This window comes from Pongo pygmaeus, chromosome 13, assembly GCF_028885625.2.
Source record: "Pongo pygmaeus isolate AG05252 chromosome 13, NHGRI_mPonPyg2-v2.0_pri, whole genome shotgun sequence".
Classification (NCBI taxonomy): Eukaryota; Metazoa; Chordata; class Mammalia; order Primates; family Hominidae; genus Pongo; species Pongo pygmaeus.
Window position 1 is genome coordinate 88,562,111 of NC_072386.2, and position 14,570 is coordinate 88,576,680.

A 14,570-nucleotide genomic window follows, 5' to 3' on the forward strand; every position below is an offset into this window, starting at 1 on the left:
GATGCTGCAGCAAGGATGACTCTGACATGGCCTGACTGATTTGGAAATGAAGAACATCACATGTAGTTTGGGGCACTTCCTCATCAGGGTCACATGTGCACAGCCCACAGGTGGTCCTGGCCCTCCCTGGGTGGGTCTTCACTCTGGCCAAGATGATCTCCAAGGTCTTCCCAGGCTGGAAGCTCCGATGCATGCCCAGGGGCTGCTGCCCTCCGCCCAGAGCCTGACACACTAGAAGGGCCTCTGCTCCCAGGGCAGGGAACGAATGCCCCCCCGCTGACTTCATCACATCACCCCTCACCGCTCCACTGGGGCTCTCTGTGGTGCCCCAACCCCGGCCACCCCTGCTTTCATCTCCCTCGCTGTGCCAAGGCTGAAAGGCTGTGCATCCACTCAGCTTGCTCTCTGCCTTCTCCTGGCTGGACCCCGGCAGCCACCCTCCTCCCCCTATCCAATCCTGTCCCTGACCTAGATAAAAAACCAGCTTCACTGCCTCTCAAAAATGCTGCTGTGTGTGCCAGCCGCTCTGCTGGCAAGTTTCTGCCTGCTTCTTCTCCATGGTCCCCATATCCTATCCTTACGTGGCAAGAAGTGAAAATCTTGTTTGTGGTGCAGGGACCAGTCTCCCATGAGCATCAGGCCTTTCCTGGACCACTCCCTACTCTCTCTGGAGTCTAACACTTTAGTGTCTGGAGATATAGAAACTTACGAATACAGAGGCTGTGCAGGCTTCCGGCATCACCCCCATCACCAACACCACGCGGCATATATCCTCTCACCTTATCCCCCCAGCAACCCTAGAAGGGATGTTCTTTTATTATTCCTGTGACACAGATGAGACCTCAGAGGCTCTGAAAGTGTAGGCAACTTGCCTAAGGCACAGCCAGTATAAGGCAGATGTGACCAAACCCAGGTCTGTCTGATTCTTTTTGTTTGTTTGTCTTGCTCTGTCACTCAAGCTGGAGTACAGTGGTGTGATCATAGCTCATGGCAGCCTCGACCTCCCTCCCACCTCAGCCCGTCAAGTAGCCGGGACTATAGGCAGGCACCACCACGCCGAGCTCATTTTTTGATTTTGTAGAGATGAGGTCTCACTATGTTTCCCAGGCTGTTTTCAAACTCCTGGCCTCAAGCAATTCTTCCACCTCGGCCTCCTAAAGTGTTAGGATTACAGACGTGAGCCACTGTTCCCGGCCAGGACTGTCTCATTCTAAAGCCCTAATCACCAAACTTCCTGCCGGGCACCATCTGAGCTCCCCACCAGCTGGAATCCACCTGGATGCCCACACTCTAGTTCCTGCCCTCCAAGCGTTGTCCTTTGGTGTCTCCTGGCTACACGCATGCAGGCTTACGTGACCTCTCCTACCCATCAGACAGTATAACAGCACATCAAAGACGCTGGCGTTGGCCATGTACCGGCACCGCCTGGTGGTCAGTGGCATGAATGCTGCGGGCACGCTGTCTGGGTGGAAATTCTGTCTTGACCACTGAGCCCCTGGACAAGTTACTTAACCTCATCCTCTCAACCAGAAAATGAGGATAATAACAGTACTACCTCATGTGGCTAGGAGAGGATTCAGTGAGTTAATATGTGCAAAATGCTCAGAATGGTGCCTGGCATGTGGCAAGTGCAACGTGAGCGTGAGCATCGTCTCCCTCACTGAGTCGGCATGACAGCTCGAGAGCTACTATTCCCCACCCTGTACCCACCCCCTCAGTCGGCTGACAGAGTTCCAAATCCAATGCCTGGGAAAATACCACAAGCCCCCCGCAAGGGAGGAAAGGACCTACCATGACCTGGCCCATCTCCCTCACATCCACAAGGCTGTGGGATAAATATTAAAGTGCCCTAATTCCCATTTAACAGATGAGGAAACACACACAGAGAAAGTAAGTTCCCCTTGTCACGAAAGAGAGCCAGGATCCAAACCCAGGTGTGTTCAGCCCATGGCAGGTGCTCAGCAGACACTGCGTAGAGAAAGCAGACCCAGCTCTGGCGCCGGCCACTGCTCCACACCACTGGGTCTCCCTCCTTGATACCACCCCTTCCTCCTCCCAGGCCTAGATGTGCTCATGGACAGTTATTTATTTTTCTTTCTTTTTTTATTTTTAGAGACAGGGTCTCACTTTGTCACCCAGACTGGAATGCAATGGCATGATCATAGCTCACTGCACCCTTGACCTCCTGGGCTCAAGTGATCCTCCTGTCTCAGGCCCCTGAGTAGTTGGGACTACAAGTGTGTGCCACTACACCCAGCTAATTAATTTTTAATGTTTTGTAGAGACAAGTTCTCATTATGTTGCCCAGGCTGGTCTCAAACTCCTGGCCTCATGCAGTCCTCCGACCGTGGCCTCTCAAAGCACTGGACTGCGAGCCACCATGCTTGGCCACACACTGGTATTTCTAAGGCTTTGGAAAGAAGGCTTTTGTCACATAAGATACCCTGCTTCTAGCCCCAGGGAAGGCACAGACATGCCGGACAGGGAGGTAGAGTGAGCACAGCCTGGAACAGCAGTGGCAGTGGGCGGCGTTGGGCAGTACCTCCCCCTCCAGCTCGATGCCCTACCTTGAGTGCTCGTCTTGGCTCAGAACTGTAGGGAGGAAAAAGAGAAACCTCAGAAAAGAGAAAAGCCACAGGACAGTCACCAGTGGAATGAAAGAAGGAAAACCCTGGAGAAGGGGGACCAGGGAAGAAGAGAGCCAGCCTGCCTGCCTTTGTAGGAAGCAGGAGCCCGGGAATTCTCTTTGGGCCATGCCCATGGACTAGGCCCTGTGCTGTGTGGAAGGCAGTGGCCTGGGTGTGGGAGGCCAGGTTCTGGCTGCAGCCCTGCCTCTTGCTGCCTGACCCTGGGCCAGTCCTTCTCCCTCGCCCCAACTCAGCTGTCTCTGCCAGAAAATGAGTGGGGCAGACTAGATTTCTGAGTCTTTCCAGATCTGATATTCAAGAGGTCAATGATCCTGTTATCAAAACCAAAGTCTGAATAACAAGGGGCATTCCCTAAAGTTGGGTTCCTCAATCAAAGGGCAGGCAGGAAACCTGAACACTCTCTGTCCTCAAACTCAAGACAATGGATATTTGCTGGGTCTTCTAAGAGCTAAAAAATAAGGAACACCAACTACATGCAATTCTTCCTCTTTTTTTTTTTTTTAATAGAGACAGCATCTTACTCTGTTGTCCAGGCTGGAGTGCAGTGGCGTGATCACAGTTCACCACAGCCTCGAACTCCTGGGTGGCTCAAGTAATCTCCCACCTCAGCCTCCTGAGTAGCTAGGACTATGGTGGGTGCCATCATACCTAGCAAATTTATTTTACTTTTTTTAGAGACAGGGTCTTGCTATGTTACCTAGGCTGGTCTTGAACTCCTGGGGTTGAGCAATCCTCTAGCTTCAGCTTCCCAAGTAGCTGGGACTACAGGCACGTGCTACTGTGCCTGGCTAATTTTTTTATTTTTTGTAGAGATGGGATCTCGCTATGTTTCCCCGGCTTGTCTCTAACTCCTGGCCTCAAGTAATCCTCCTGCCACAGCCTCCCCAAATGCTGGCATTACAGGTGTGAGCCACCTACACCTGGCCTTATGCAACCCTTTAAAGCACAAAGCACAAAACACTGGGCCTCTGAGGATCATATGCAAGTGTATTCTTGGTTAATGTGAATCACATACCCAGAGTCTCCATGTAGCTGAGCTCACTGATAAAGAAAATTCATGGCCAGGTGCGGTGGCTCACGCCTGTAATCCCAGCATTTTGGGAGGCCGAGGCGGGTGGATCACGAGGTCAGGAGATCGAGACCATCCGGGCTAACACGGTGAAACCCCGTCTCTACTAAAAATACAAAAAAAATTAGCCGGGCATGGTGGCGGGCACCTGTAGTCCCAGCTACTCAGGAGGCTGAGGCAGGAGAATGGCATGAACCTGGGAGGCGGAGCTTGCAATGAGCCGAGACCGCACCACTGCACTCCAGGCTGGGCGACAGAGCAAGACTCCATCTCAAAAGAAAAAAAAATTAAAAAAAAAAAAAACTCCTGAATATGTAAATTCAGGGGCACACTCAGTCTCCTAGTGAGTCCATGATTACAATCAACTCTCAGGCTGTCTGGAGGCACCTGGGTGATCTAGCGTTCTTTTTTTTTTTCTTTTTTTTTCCTTTGAGATAGTGTTTCACTCCTTCACCCAGGTTGGAGTGCAGTGGCACAGTCTCAGCTCACTGCAACCTCCACCTCGTGGGCTCAAGCGATCCTCCCACCTCGGCCTCCAGAGTAGACGGGAACACAGGCGTGCACCACCACAAATCTTTCTGACCCCTGTGCTGCTCTACCGGGGCTTGCACAGTGGATTCCGGCAGTATGGGTGGAGAGAAGAGGAAGCCGCCTGGCTGGGGGCAGGCAGGGTATAAAAGCAATCAGATGGAAGCAGTTTTCCCTGCTGTGTGGAGGGCTGAGAGCTTTCTAATCATCTAGCTGCATTTGCATTGGAAAGGTTATGTTTTCTTTTAACCCAAAAGAGTCTCTGATTTCAGACTAAATAAGGGAAAAGATTCGGGAACTGGTTATGTGGGTTTTCAGTCTTTGCTGAAAGAAAGGGAAGGGAATCAGGTTTCATGTCCTTTTCCTTTATCCTTCTAACAGCCCTAGTCAAGAGGGCTAGTTGGGCTATTTGACACAGAGGTGAGATAACATGCCTAAAGTCACACAGCCAGAAAGAGGCAGGGCCAAGAGTCAAAGAGGTCAGTCTGACTTCAAAGCTTGGGTGGTGGCCACTGTTCAACACTGCCCACTGAGAGCTTTTCTCTCAAAAGCTTCCTGATTTCTTTTTTTTTCTTTCTCCATCTGCCCTCACCGAGTAGTTCTTTGATAGAGTAGCACGAGAGTTCTCAAGGTTATACGTCTATATGTACAGTCTCGTGTGGCTTAATGATGAGGATACACTCTGAGAAATGTGTCATTAGGTGATTTCACTGTTGTGCAAACATTATAGACTGGACGCGGACAAACCAAGGTGATTTAGCCTACTACACACCCAGCTAGATGGTGTAGCCTACTGCTCCGAGGCTGCAGACCTGTGCACCTGTTACTGTACTGAATACCATAGGTGGCTGTCACATAATGGCATTTGTGTATCTAAACACATGTAAACATAGAAAAGGTAGCAAGTTGTGCTATGATGTTATGACGGCTATGATGTCACTATGTGATAGGGATTTTTCTGCTTCATTGTAATCTTATGGGACCGTCATATATGCAGCCCATTATTATATGGCATCTGACTGTACATATGTGGTTGTGAGTGGCAGGGTTTAGGGCAGGACGAATCCTGGTTATACAGCTCCCTTTAGGGACAGTGGAGGCTATGAGTGCACTCCACAGCCACAGGCCTCCCAGTGGGACAGTTCCTGTCACAACCCTTTAGAGAGGAGGCTGTGGGTCACGGCAGGCAACACACTTCACATAAAGTTCCTACCCCCTGTGACATCACTGGTCCCTGTGGGATGGGGAAGCCTAGGGAAAGATAGGGACAGAGAAGGGGAAGGAAGGGGAGGAAAGGGGGAACAGGGATGGTGACAGTAGCTAGAAGCGGCAGCTAAGCAGACAGACCAGACCGCAGACATGAGCTCCAGCCCAACTCCAGCTCCCCTACTTCTTCAGCACATGACCCTGGGCAGGCTCCTTAACCTTTCTCAGCCTCAGCATTCACATCTGTAAAGGGGGAGCACACCAGCGGCTGCCTCACCTCACAGGGCTGGCGCGAGGACTAAATGTGGCGATGCACCCACCGAGGGCAGTGCCTGGCACACAGGAAACACCCTATAAATTCTACAGATGGGAGCGGTGACTATTGGCAGCTGAAGGTCATCGGTACAGTGTGCAGGCACAGGACTGTGGGGGGGGAGGGTCGTGCTGGCCCCTTAGGGCTCTCAGGTGCCCTGGGATGGCACTAAGAGAGGTTGACCAGGCCAGGCCCCACACTTAGCTAATCGGGCTTTCATCTCTTATTTGATAATCTAGAGGCACCTTCACTTTTCAGTAGCCCAGGATACCAGGGCTGCTGGTTAATGGGTCAATCAAGGCCCAGGCAAACCGCACTGGGCCTTGTGGTAAAGAAAGTGAAGAAGCGTAGAGCAGTATTCCCATCAACATGTGTTTCTAATGTGAATATTCTAGGATGAAGGGGTATCCCCACTCCACCTAGCAAACCCTTAGGGGTGGAGAGCGCACCTTCCCTGAGGGCTGGGACAGAGGACCGGCAGGACTGGCAGGCCCTGGAGGGAAGGCCCCTACCTTCAGGTGCTCTATCTTCTCCTGCTGGCTCAGGAAGTCCCTGTTGGCAGCGTCGGGGCGCAAAGGAGACTGATCAGGGGGGTGCCTGAAGTCCTGGGTGACCTTCTCAGAGAGCTTGCAGATGACCTGCTGCTTGGCGTGGTTCTTGTCCATAAGCAGCTGCACGTGCTGCTGTAGCTCCTGCACCTGCTGCTCCCGCAGGCTCGCTGTGTGCGCCAGGCTCTCCCGCTCCTGCTCCAGGGCCTCCACCCGCCGGCCCAGCTCCGCGATCTGCCGCACTTTGTGCCGCACCAGCTCCAGCCGGTCCTTGTCCTCAGCCGCCGCCAGGTATGCGCTGGACGCCCGCTTCTCCTGCTGGGCGGCCTCCAGTGCTTTGTGCAGGATCTTCACCAGCTCCTGGGCAGGGAGAGGAAAGCATCTTGTGAGCTCAGGAAGGGCCTGCTGGGCGCCAGAGTGGGGCATATGTTATCAGTAGTTCTCCTAACCACCCTGAGAGATGCCCAGCAGCATCCCTGTGGCATCTCATCCTGACACTCACTTTCTCCTTCTCTGTTCAAGTGACCGTTAGCTGGGCACATGGTTCCCCAGCTTAAAACTGCATCTCCCAGCCAAGCCATGGTGAGGTGTAGCCAAGTAACTATTCTGCCTAAATGGGAAATGAAAAGTGAGATGGGCAGCTTCTGGGTCCTACCTTTAAAACCACTAGACACATGCTCCTCTGGTCCAGTTCTCTTTGCTTCTGGCTGGGAAGTGGCAGGAACTAGAGTGGCCGCCTCAGACCCACAGCAGAAGGTAATGTTGAGAAAGGGCTGCCCCCCCAGCTCAGAGTTGCTCACCTACCTCTGGGTTCTTTAATGTGAGTGAGAAACCTCTCACTCGTTTTGGGCCACAGTGCTTTGAAACTTTTTTTTTTTTTTTTTTGAGATAGCGTCTCCCTCTGTTACCCAGCCTGGAGTGCAGTGGCACAGACATGGCTCACTGTAGCCTCAATCTCCTGGGCTCAGCTGATCCTCCCACCTTAGCCTCTCAAGCAGCTGGGACCACAGGAACATGCCAACACACCAGGCTAATATTTGTATTTTTTTTGTAGAGACGGGTTTTCACCATGTTGCCAGGCTGGTCTCAAACTCCTGGACTCAAATGATCTGCCCACCTTGGCCTCCCAAAGTGCTGGGATTACAGATGTGAGTCACCATGCCCAGTGGAGATGTTTTTGTTACAGCAGCTGAGCCCATACCCTGACATATACACATCCATTTCAGGGATGAACAAACTGAGGCCCAGCAGAGAGTAGAGTGGAATTCAATCTCAATCGGCCAGATTCCAAAGCCTGTGCTCAGCCACTAAGAAAACCAGGGGTGGCAGCTATGTGGCATTACTCTTCCATCTCATCCCTGTGGCAGACATTACTAATTAATCTCCCATACTTCTTCCTGCACAGCCTAGTTGAGGCCTCAGAATCATTCTCAATATAGCAGCCAGTCACTACCAATCAAATTGAGGCAGGGTTAAAGAGGAAATACACTGGCAATCCCCATGTAAAGCCACACACAGAGGGCCTCATTCAACCCATTTGTGCCTAGTTCCCTTCAGCCCACCAGCTGATGCCTGCAAAGCTGGTGGAAGGCACTCTAGAAAGTTCAGAAACAACAGAGCCTGATTTATTCCTCAGCAGGGGCAACTGACTCACACAGGAACTCAAGGTCTGCTCAGCTCCCTGTGCCTTTAAGCCTGTAACTTCCCCAGGGAGGGCCATGCCTGGACTCAGGCCTATCTTTCCCAAAGCAGGGATGTGAATTCATTCTGGGCCAGGATCAGGACATCAGCAGCCAGGCCCACGTGGAACTCATACCAGGTAGGTATCACTTTCAGGCAACACTGCCCTGCTCTGTGCTTCTCATTTGGAAAAACATGGTTTCCTAGAGACATGTCAACTCTACCACACCAAAGTATTAAAATGAATGGATTGGCTGGATAGGCTTATTTGCTAAGAACAATTGTATATTGGAGGAGAACTGCCAAAAACCATTACTTTTTTGGAGAAGCTAATGACATGACCACATTATCCTGCATCTTCTGAAACCTTAGGACTCGTGACCATCCTTTCTCTGGTTTTCTGTTTTCCTTCCACACGCCCATCTATCCATCCAACCTTTACCAAGCACCACTCGGTGCCAGGCCAGGCCCTGAGCCAGGTGCCGTGGCCCAGAGAGGGACTGGTGAGAGTTCCCACCTCCAAGGACTGCAAAGGCTGGTGGGAATGAACATGACCCACCGCAGTGGAATGATCTACTGCAAGTCAGGGGAACAAGGGTGTTTGTGGGAAAGGCAATGACTTCTGTCTGGGGTGGAGGTTGCAGGGAATACCAGTCCAGAGCATTTAAACGAAACCGTGAAGAATGAGAAGGGCCAGAGATGGTCAAGCAGCAGGTGGGAGATGAGGGTGGGGATGGCCCTACAGATGTGGCCAAGCCACAGCCCCATTAAAGACCTGGAGGAAGAAAAGAGCTACCATGGAGCTATGGGAGCCCTGGGGTGTGGCAGGAAGGCGGGGTGAGGACAGCACAGTGATTGCAAACCAAAAGGGAATGTTTGGAATGTCCGGAATGAAGAAGTCAGCTTCTCAGGGCTCAGTGGAGAGAGATTAACATTCCTGTGGTTCCAGGATAACTGGGGGCCTAGGCTATTTTCTACTTCAGCTGAGATTTGGAGATTACCTTGGATGACTGCCCAGGGAAATAACCAACAGACATCATTGTTCAGACTTGCCCTAGGAGCAGGACCAGTGGGTGTCTTTCCCTCAGTTTGGGGAGTTGACCCTGAAGCTTATTTCATTACATCTAGCTGTCTCCTTCCTGCATTTGGCTCCCAGAATCTAAAACTGAGACACCAGCCCAGGAGGCTCTCCTCCCACCCCCAGAATTCTTGTACCAGAATAAAATAGGCTTGAAAGAAAGGAACCAGGGCAGAGGGAGGGAGCCTCAGTAGGACTTGTAAGATGAGGAGTGAGAACGTCATGAATTCAAGAAACCTAAAGTCTGGATTATAAGCAATGTCTTAGGACTAATTCTTAAAAATAGAGAGGTTGGGCCGGGCGTGGTGGCTCATGCCTGTAATCCCAGCACTTTGGGAGGCTGAGGTGGTCGGATCACAAGGTCAGGAGATCGAGACCATCCTGGCTAACACGGTGAAACCCCGTCTCTACTAAAAATACAAAAAATTAGTCAGGCGTGGTGGCGGGCGCCTATAGTCCCAGCTACTCAGGAGGCTGAGGCAGAATGGTGTGAACCCAGGAGGCGGAGCTGGCAGTGAGCTGAGATCGCACCACTGCACTCCAGCCTGGGTGACAGAGCGAGACTCCGTCTCAAAAAAAAAACAAAAAAAAACACAAAAAACAATAGAGGGGTTGATAAAATTAAGCTTTTTAAAGTGTTTTTTTTCTTTTTTTTTTTTTGAGACAGGGTCTCACTCTGTTGCCCAGGCTGGAGTGCAGTGGCACAATCATGGCTCACTGCAGCCTCAACCTCCTGGGCTCAAGATATTCTCTTGCCTCAGTCTCCCTTGTAGCTGGGACTACAGGCATGCACCACATTGCCCAGCTAATTATTTTATTTTCTGTAGAGACAGGGTCTCCCTGTGTTGTTCGGGCTGGTCTTGAACTCTTGGGCTCAAGAGATCCTCCCACCTCGGCCTCCCAAAGTGCTGGGGTTATAGGCGTGAGCCACCATGCCTGGCCCAAGTGGTACTTTTAATATTTCTCAATCGAGTTGTTTGGTTCATCTCAGATTTTGATACCTAAGTTGTCACTTTATTTAAATTTTTAAAAGCCAATAAATCATCTTTAAAAAATAATCCTTTATCTTTTTAGAGCATTGCTACTTTCATCAGTGGTGGGCCCTACAGGGGTCAGATGAAGGGGCATGGGCTTTGGAGTTGCACAGGCCTCGGTTCCCATTCTGGATCCGTGGGGGTGTATCTAACGAGGTGACTCTAACGAGGGTAGCTCAGGTGGCCTCTTCATTGAATCTTAGCTTTCTCATTAATGGGGCTAAAGCTTCCTCCTCTGCTCAGAACTGCCTCTAGCATGAAAGAGAAAGTGCCAAGTGTCCCTCCCCAAGCTGACATGGCCAAGGTACCTCCCAGCCCTCTTTCATGTCCTCTGAAGTTTTTGGCTGCAGTTCTAGGAAAGTAAGAGGCTACACGTTGCCCCACTGAGTTTCCTAAAAAATTATGTTCCTTTACCCAGTAATCCTGATTGAACTAAGGTGGCCCCAGAGGGCTGCAGGCAGGGTCCCAGAGGGGTTCATCATTCCCAGCCGCCAACAGATGGCCAGCATCACCACAGACAACAGCCTTCCATCTGCCAGAGCAGACGGTCTTCAGGCTGGGTGGAGTTCTGTCAACTCCAAGGGTCAGTCCCCGGCCAATCAGCCATCTGATGCTATCTCCTAGAGCCCAAACCTCTTGTGGGGCCAGTGCTGCAGGTGTGGGGACAGATAATGCCTTAATGGGTATTGAAGTCACCCTGTGGTTTAATATGACACCAGGGGGTACACAGGGAGTGGATTCATTTTTTTCTCAAGAACAGTTTCGGTGCTTGTTTCTCATAGTGGGCCTCACCATGAGATTATGGAGGACAGGAGACAGCCCAGCCGCTAGACCTGGAGGAGGTTAGGGCCCCAATCCTGGCTTTTCTAGCTGCCTGAGCATGGGCAAGTCACCCAACTCCTCTGAACTCCTCAAATGCTGGCTCAGTCCCTGGGAGACCGTGAGCATGCAGACACTCTGAGAACCTCAGTTTCCCTTTCAGAGTAAGGGGATGAAAACTATTGTAAGGACAGAGATAACACATGGGAAGGCTCAGCACAGTCCTGGGTCCGTGATTCATACCAGCAGTTCCCATGCTCACATCTTCTCTTCCCCACTAGACGGTAAGGTGCCCAAGGGCAGGGATTTGTCTGCAATGTGCTCTCAAGAGCATCTTGCAGTGTTTGAGATAGAAATTCCTAAAGAGTCACGAAAGCCATTGGCAATGGCCAGATCAGCTAGGATAAGACCCCAAATTCCCATGTCCTCTTGAAGTGGGAAGGAGGCGCCTTCCCACTAAAGAAATGCAGGAAGGTACCTCGCAGGGGTAGCTCCTGGGAGTCCAGGTGCCCATCTTCCCAGCTGATGAATGGGACTCTAATGAGGGTCTCAGATGGACAGCGGCTCTCCCAGTGGCATTCTGAGAGCCTGGGGGCACCACTGGGCACCCAGAAGTTGTGCTGGCTTTTTCTGTCTCACCTCTTTGGTTTCAGCATCTGGGCTACAGGTGAAACCCTAGAGTTACGGGGCTGCTGTTCCTCCCTTCCTAATGTGGAATAAAGACCTAAGCTCCCTGATCACTGCTATGGCCCCACGGCACATTTCCTGGAGGCACCGATGGGCTCTCACTTCCCACCTCGTCTCTGAGCCCCTCAGCAGGGCACCTCACTGCTTGTAGGGCAGGAAGAGGTTGACATGGAGGGTAAGGAGGGCTGCAGTAATTGCCAGAACAACCAGAGCCTGCCTCTGTTGGGCAGCTGCTGGGTGCCAGGTATTGGGCTTTATGAATCTGGGCACAGGTCTCTCCAGTAAACATGGCTGTAATTCCATTTACAGAAGAGGAAACAGGCTTAGAGAGGTTAAGAAACTTCCTTAGGGCCAGAATTTGAGCCAGTGCTGTCTTATTTAAAGGCTGTTTCTTTGAATCACCCTGAAGACTGAAGTGCATTTGTGGAATGGGTTGGAGACTAAACAAATCCACTCATATTACACAATAAATAGATAAACTAAATAAATCACAACTCATTCTCCTTTTGACCGTCTGTCCCAGGACACAAAGTTGAGGTTTGGTGGAAGGTTACCTGGTAAAAAAAAAAAAAATCCAGATTCTTCAATGCGTCAACAACTTCCTCCTGACAATTTCCCTCTGAATATATGGGAGTTGTCAATAGCCTGGGCAACCCTTATTAATCTCCAAGAATCTTGCCTTTATTTATTGAAGAATGACGAGTCCTCCAGAGATGCAGAGCAATCAGGGGCAAACTTTCATGAAATCTAGGTTTCCTGGGGCCTTTCTACTTCATCTGACAATTTGTAATGTCTTAGAAAGAAAGGCTGTGTCAAGAGGGGCTGCCCGTATATTCAGGATTTCTTTTTCTTTCCAGGTTTGGGTTTGGGATTTAAGCTCTACTAGTCCAGGGATCAAGCAGCTGCTATGGCTCTGTTTCATGCCCTCTCAGCTCTCAGGAGCGTCCAGCAGCCTCACAACTGGAGCACCACGATAACAGGAGGAAAAGACAGCTGGGCTGCTAAGCAGCAGCAGAGGGGACTTCACGTGTTATAACTACACATTTGGGTGTTGCTTTGTTTAATGTCTGTCTCTGCCATGAAATGCAAGCCCTGTAAGGGCAGAGCCTGTGTCTTTTGCTCATTGTTCTTTGCCAGCACCTGGAACACTACATGCACATAACAACAGGCCCTTAATAAAGATTTGGTGAATCAACATGAGTTAAGAACGTATGAATAAATGAGCCCCCTCCTTTGAGAACTCTAATGTCTAATCACCAGTTGCTTCACTAAATGTAACTCCTGGCCAGGCACGGTGGCTCACGCCTGTAATCCCAGTACTTTGGGAGGCTGAGGCGGGCAGATCACTTGAGGTCAGGAGTTCGAAACCAGCCTTGCCAACATGGTGAAACCTTGTCTCTAATAAAAATACAAAAACAAAACAAACAACAAAAAAAAATTAGCTGGGCGTGGTGGCAGGCGCCTGTAATCCCAGCTACTTGGGAGGCTGAGGCAGGAGAATCGCTTGAACCCGGGAGGTAGAGGTTGCAGTGAGCCAAGACTGCACCACTGCACCCCAGCCTGGGTGACAGAATGAGACTCCGTCTTGAAGAAAAAAAAGTAACTTCTGACATGCCAGGAATGAAGCCTCTCCGGTTCCCCTGAGATCTGCTGACAGTGGTCACTGCTTAGGGGCAGAAAAGGCAGACAAGGGTCCAAACTAGGTATAGGGAGAGCATTTTTTCTAGATTTCTTCCCCCCAAAACAGGGCAGAAAAGAAAAGAAGAAATGTACCAGTTATAAGAAATATTCAGAAGGTAACAGGGCATAAGCCCCACCTCCCCAGCCTAAGTCCTCTGGAGTCAGGGCTGGAAAACAAAGCAGAAAGGGCCTCCGGGCAGCCAAAGTTCAAACACAAAAGCTTAGGCCTTCCTCTAGAGGAAAAGGAGTCTGGGCCCTCACTGGAGCCCGCCACTGCCACCACAGGTCCTACCAGGCCCCACCATTGGGATTTATGTAACAACTGCCTAACTTAGTCGCTTTTATCACTCTAAAGAGGGGCTCCTGCCCGGAGCTGCAGCCCTCTCACATCTTTGCCCTGGGACCCTCACTACTTCATAAGGTAGCCCCTGGCTTTTAATACCATTTACTCTCTGGGATGTAGGATTTTGTAGTAGTTTTAATGTCTGTGTGTGTGAGATCTGTTTTCTACCATTATCATATAGCTCTTGTAACTCTCGTAATTAACTTCTTACCATATTAAGCCCAAATATTCCTGTCACTGTTTCTGTGTTGGTCCTGGCTTAGCCCTGGGCCACACACATGCTGCTTGTTTGCTTTCTCCTGTGACAGTCTTGTGACGGTCATTCAGATATCTGTGCCCAGATATCAGCTGCCAGGTCAAAGTTCCCCCCAGTTCTATCGACAGCCCCTCCCATGACCCTGCATCCGGATCACCTGCCTCTAAATAATGTCATTTTCTGGGTAGGGGGTGAGACCATGCATGGCCCTCCAGGAGGGGTCCAAGAGATAGTTATTAGAGTAGATCTCCAGAGATACCTGCCCTTGGTGCCCTTTTGTGACTTACTTTGAGTGACATCAGGTTCTTGAGTAATCAACAGCATATTTCAACCTTCTGCAGTTTGGCCTTTAAAGACCAGAGAGTAGCTGGTGCCCAGCAGGGCAAATGCATCCCATCTAGCTTGTCCGAAAGGCTCCAGGAACTGGAGGGGTCCACTGGAACCTGGGGCCTCCCTGGGACCAGACCTCACCTTCTGAGACTTTAACTCCTTGGTGAGCATCAGAACCTGTTGCTCCAAGGCTGCCACTTTCTCCTGGGCAGTTCGGTTCCGTGTGATTCCTTCAGAAAAGAATGGGAAGGTGTTGTTCTGGCGCTTGGCTTTCTGAGCGAAATTGATGGTCAGAGAAGACTTGGGTGCAGGCTTTGGAGAATCCTCTGGCTCTCTCCCTGCTCAAGAGGA

General features: G+C 50.7%; 1 protein-coding gene across 3 annotated transcripts in view; it reads right to left on the bottom strand.

The window, feature by feature from the left end:
* The window catches only part of TBC1D2 (TBC1 domain family member 2), a 56,236-nt gene that overhangs the window by 15,013 nt on the left and 26,653 nt on the right, over positions 1-14,570 (bottom strand). For all 3 annotated transcript variants that reach the window (XM_054502149.2, XM_063649750.1, XM_054502150.2), the window contains 2 exons: positions 14,361-14,557; positions 6,277-6,672 (listed from right to left, as the gene is read on the bottom strand). In XM_054502149.2, coding sequence (XP_054358124.1) covers positions 6,277-6,672; positions 14,361-14,557 — 593 coding nt within the window. The remainder of the gene's footprint in view (positions 1-6,276; positions 6,673-14,360; positions 14,558-14,570) is intronic.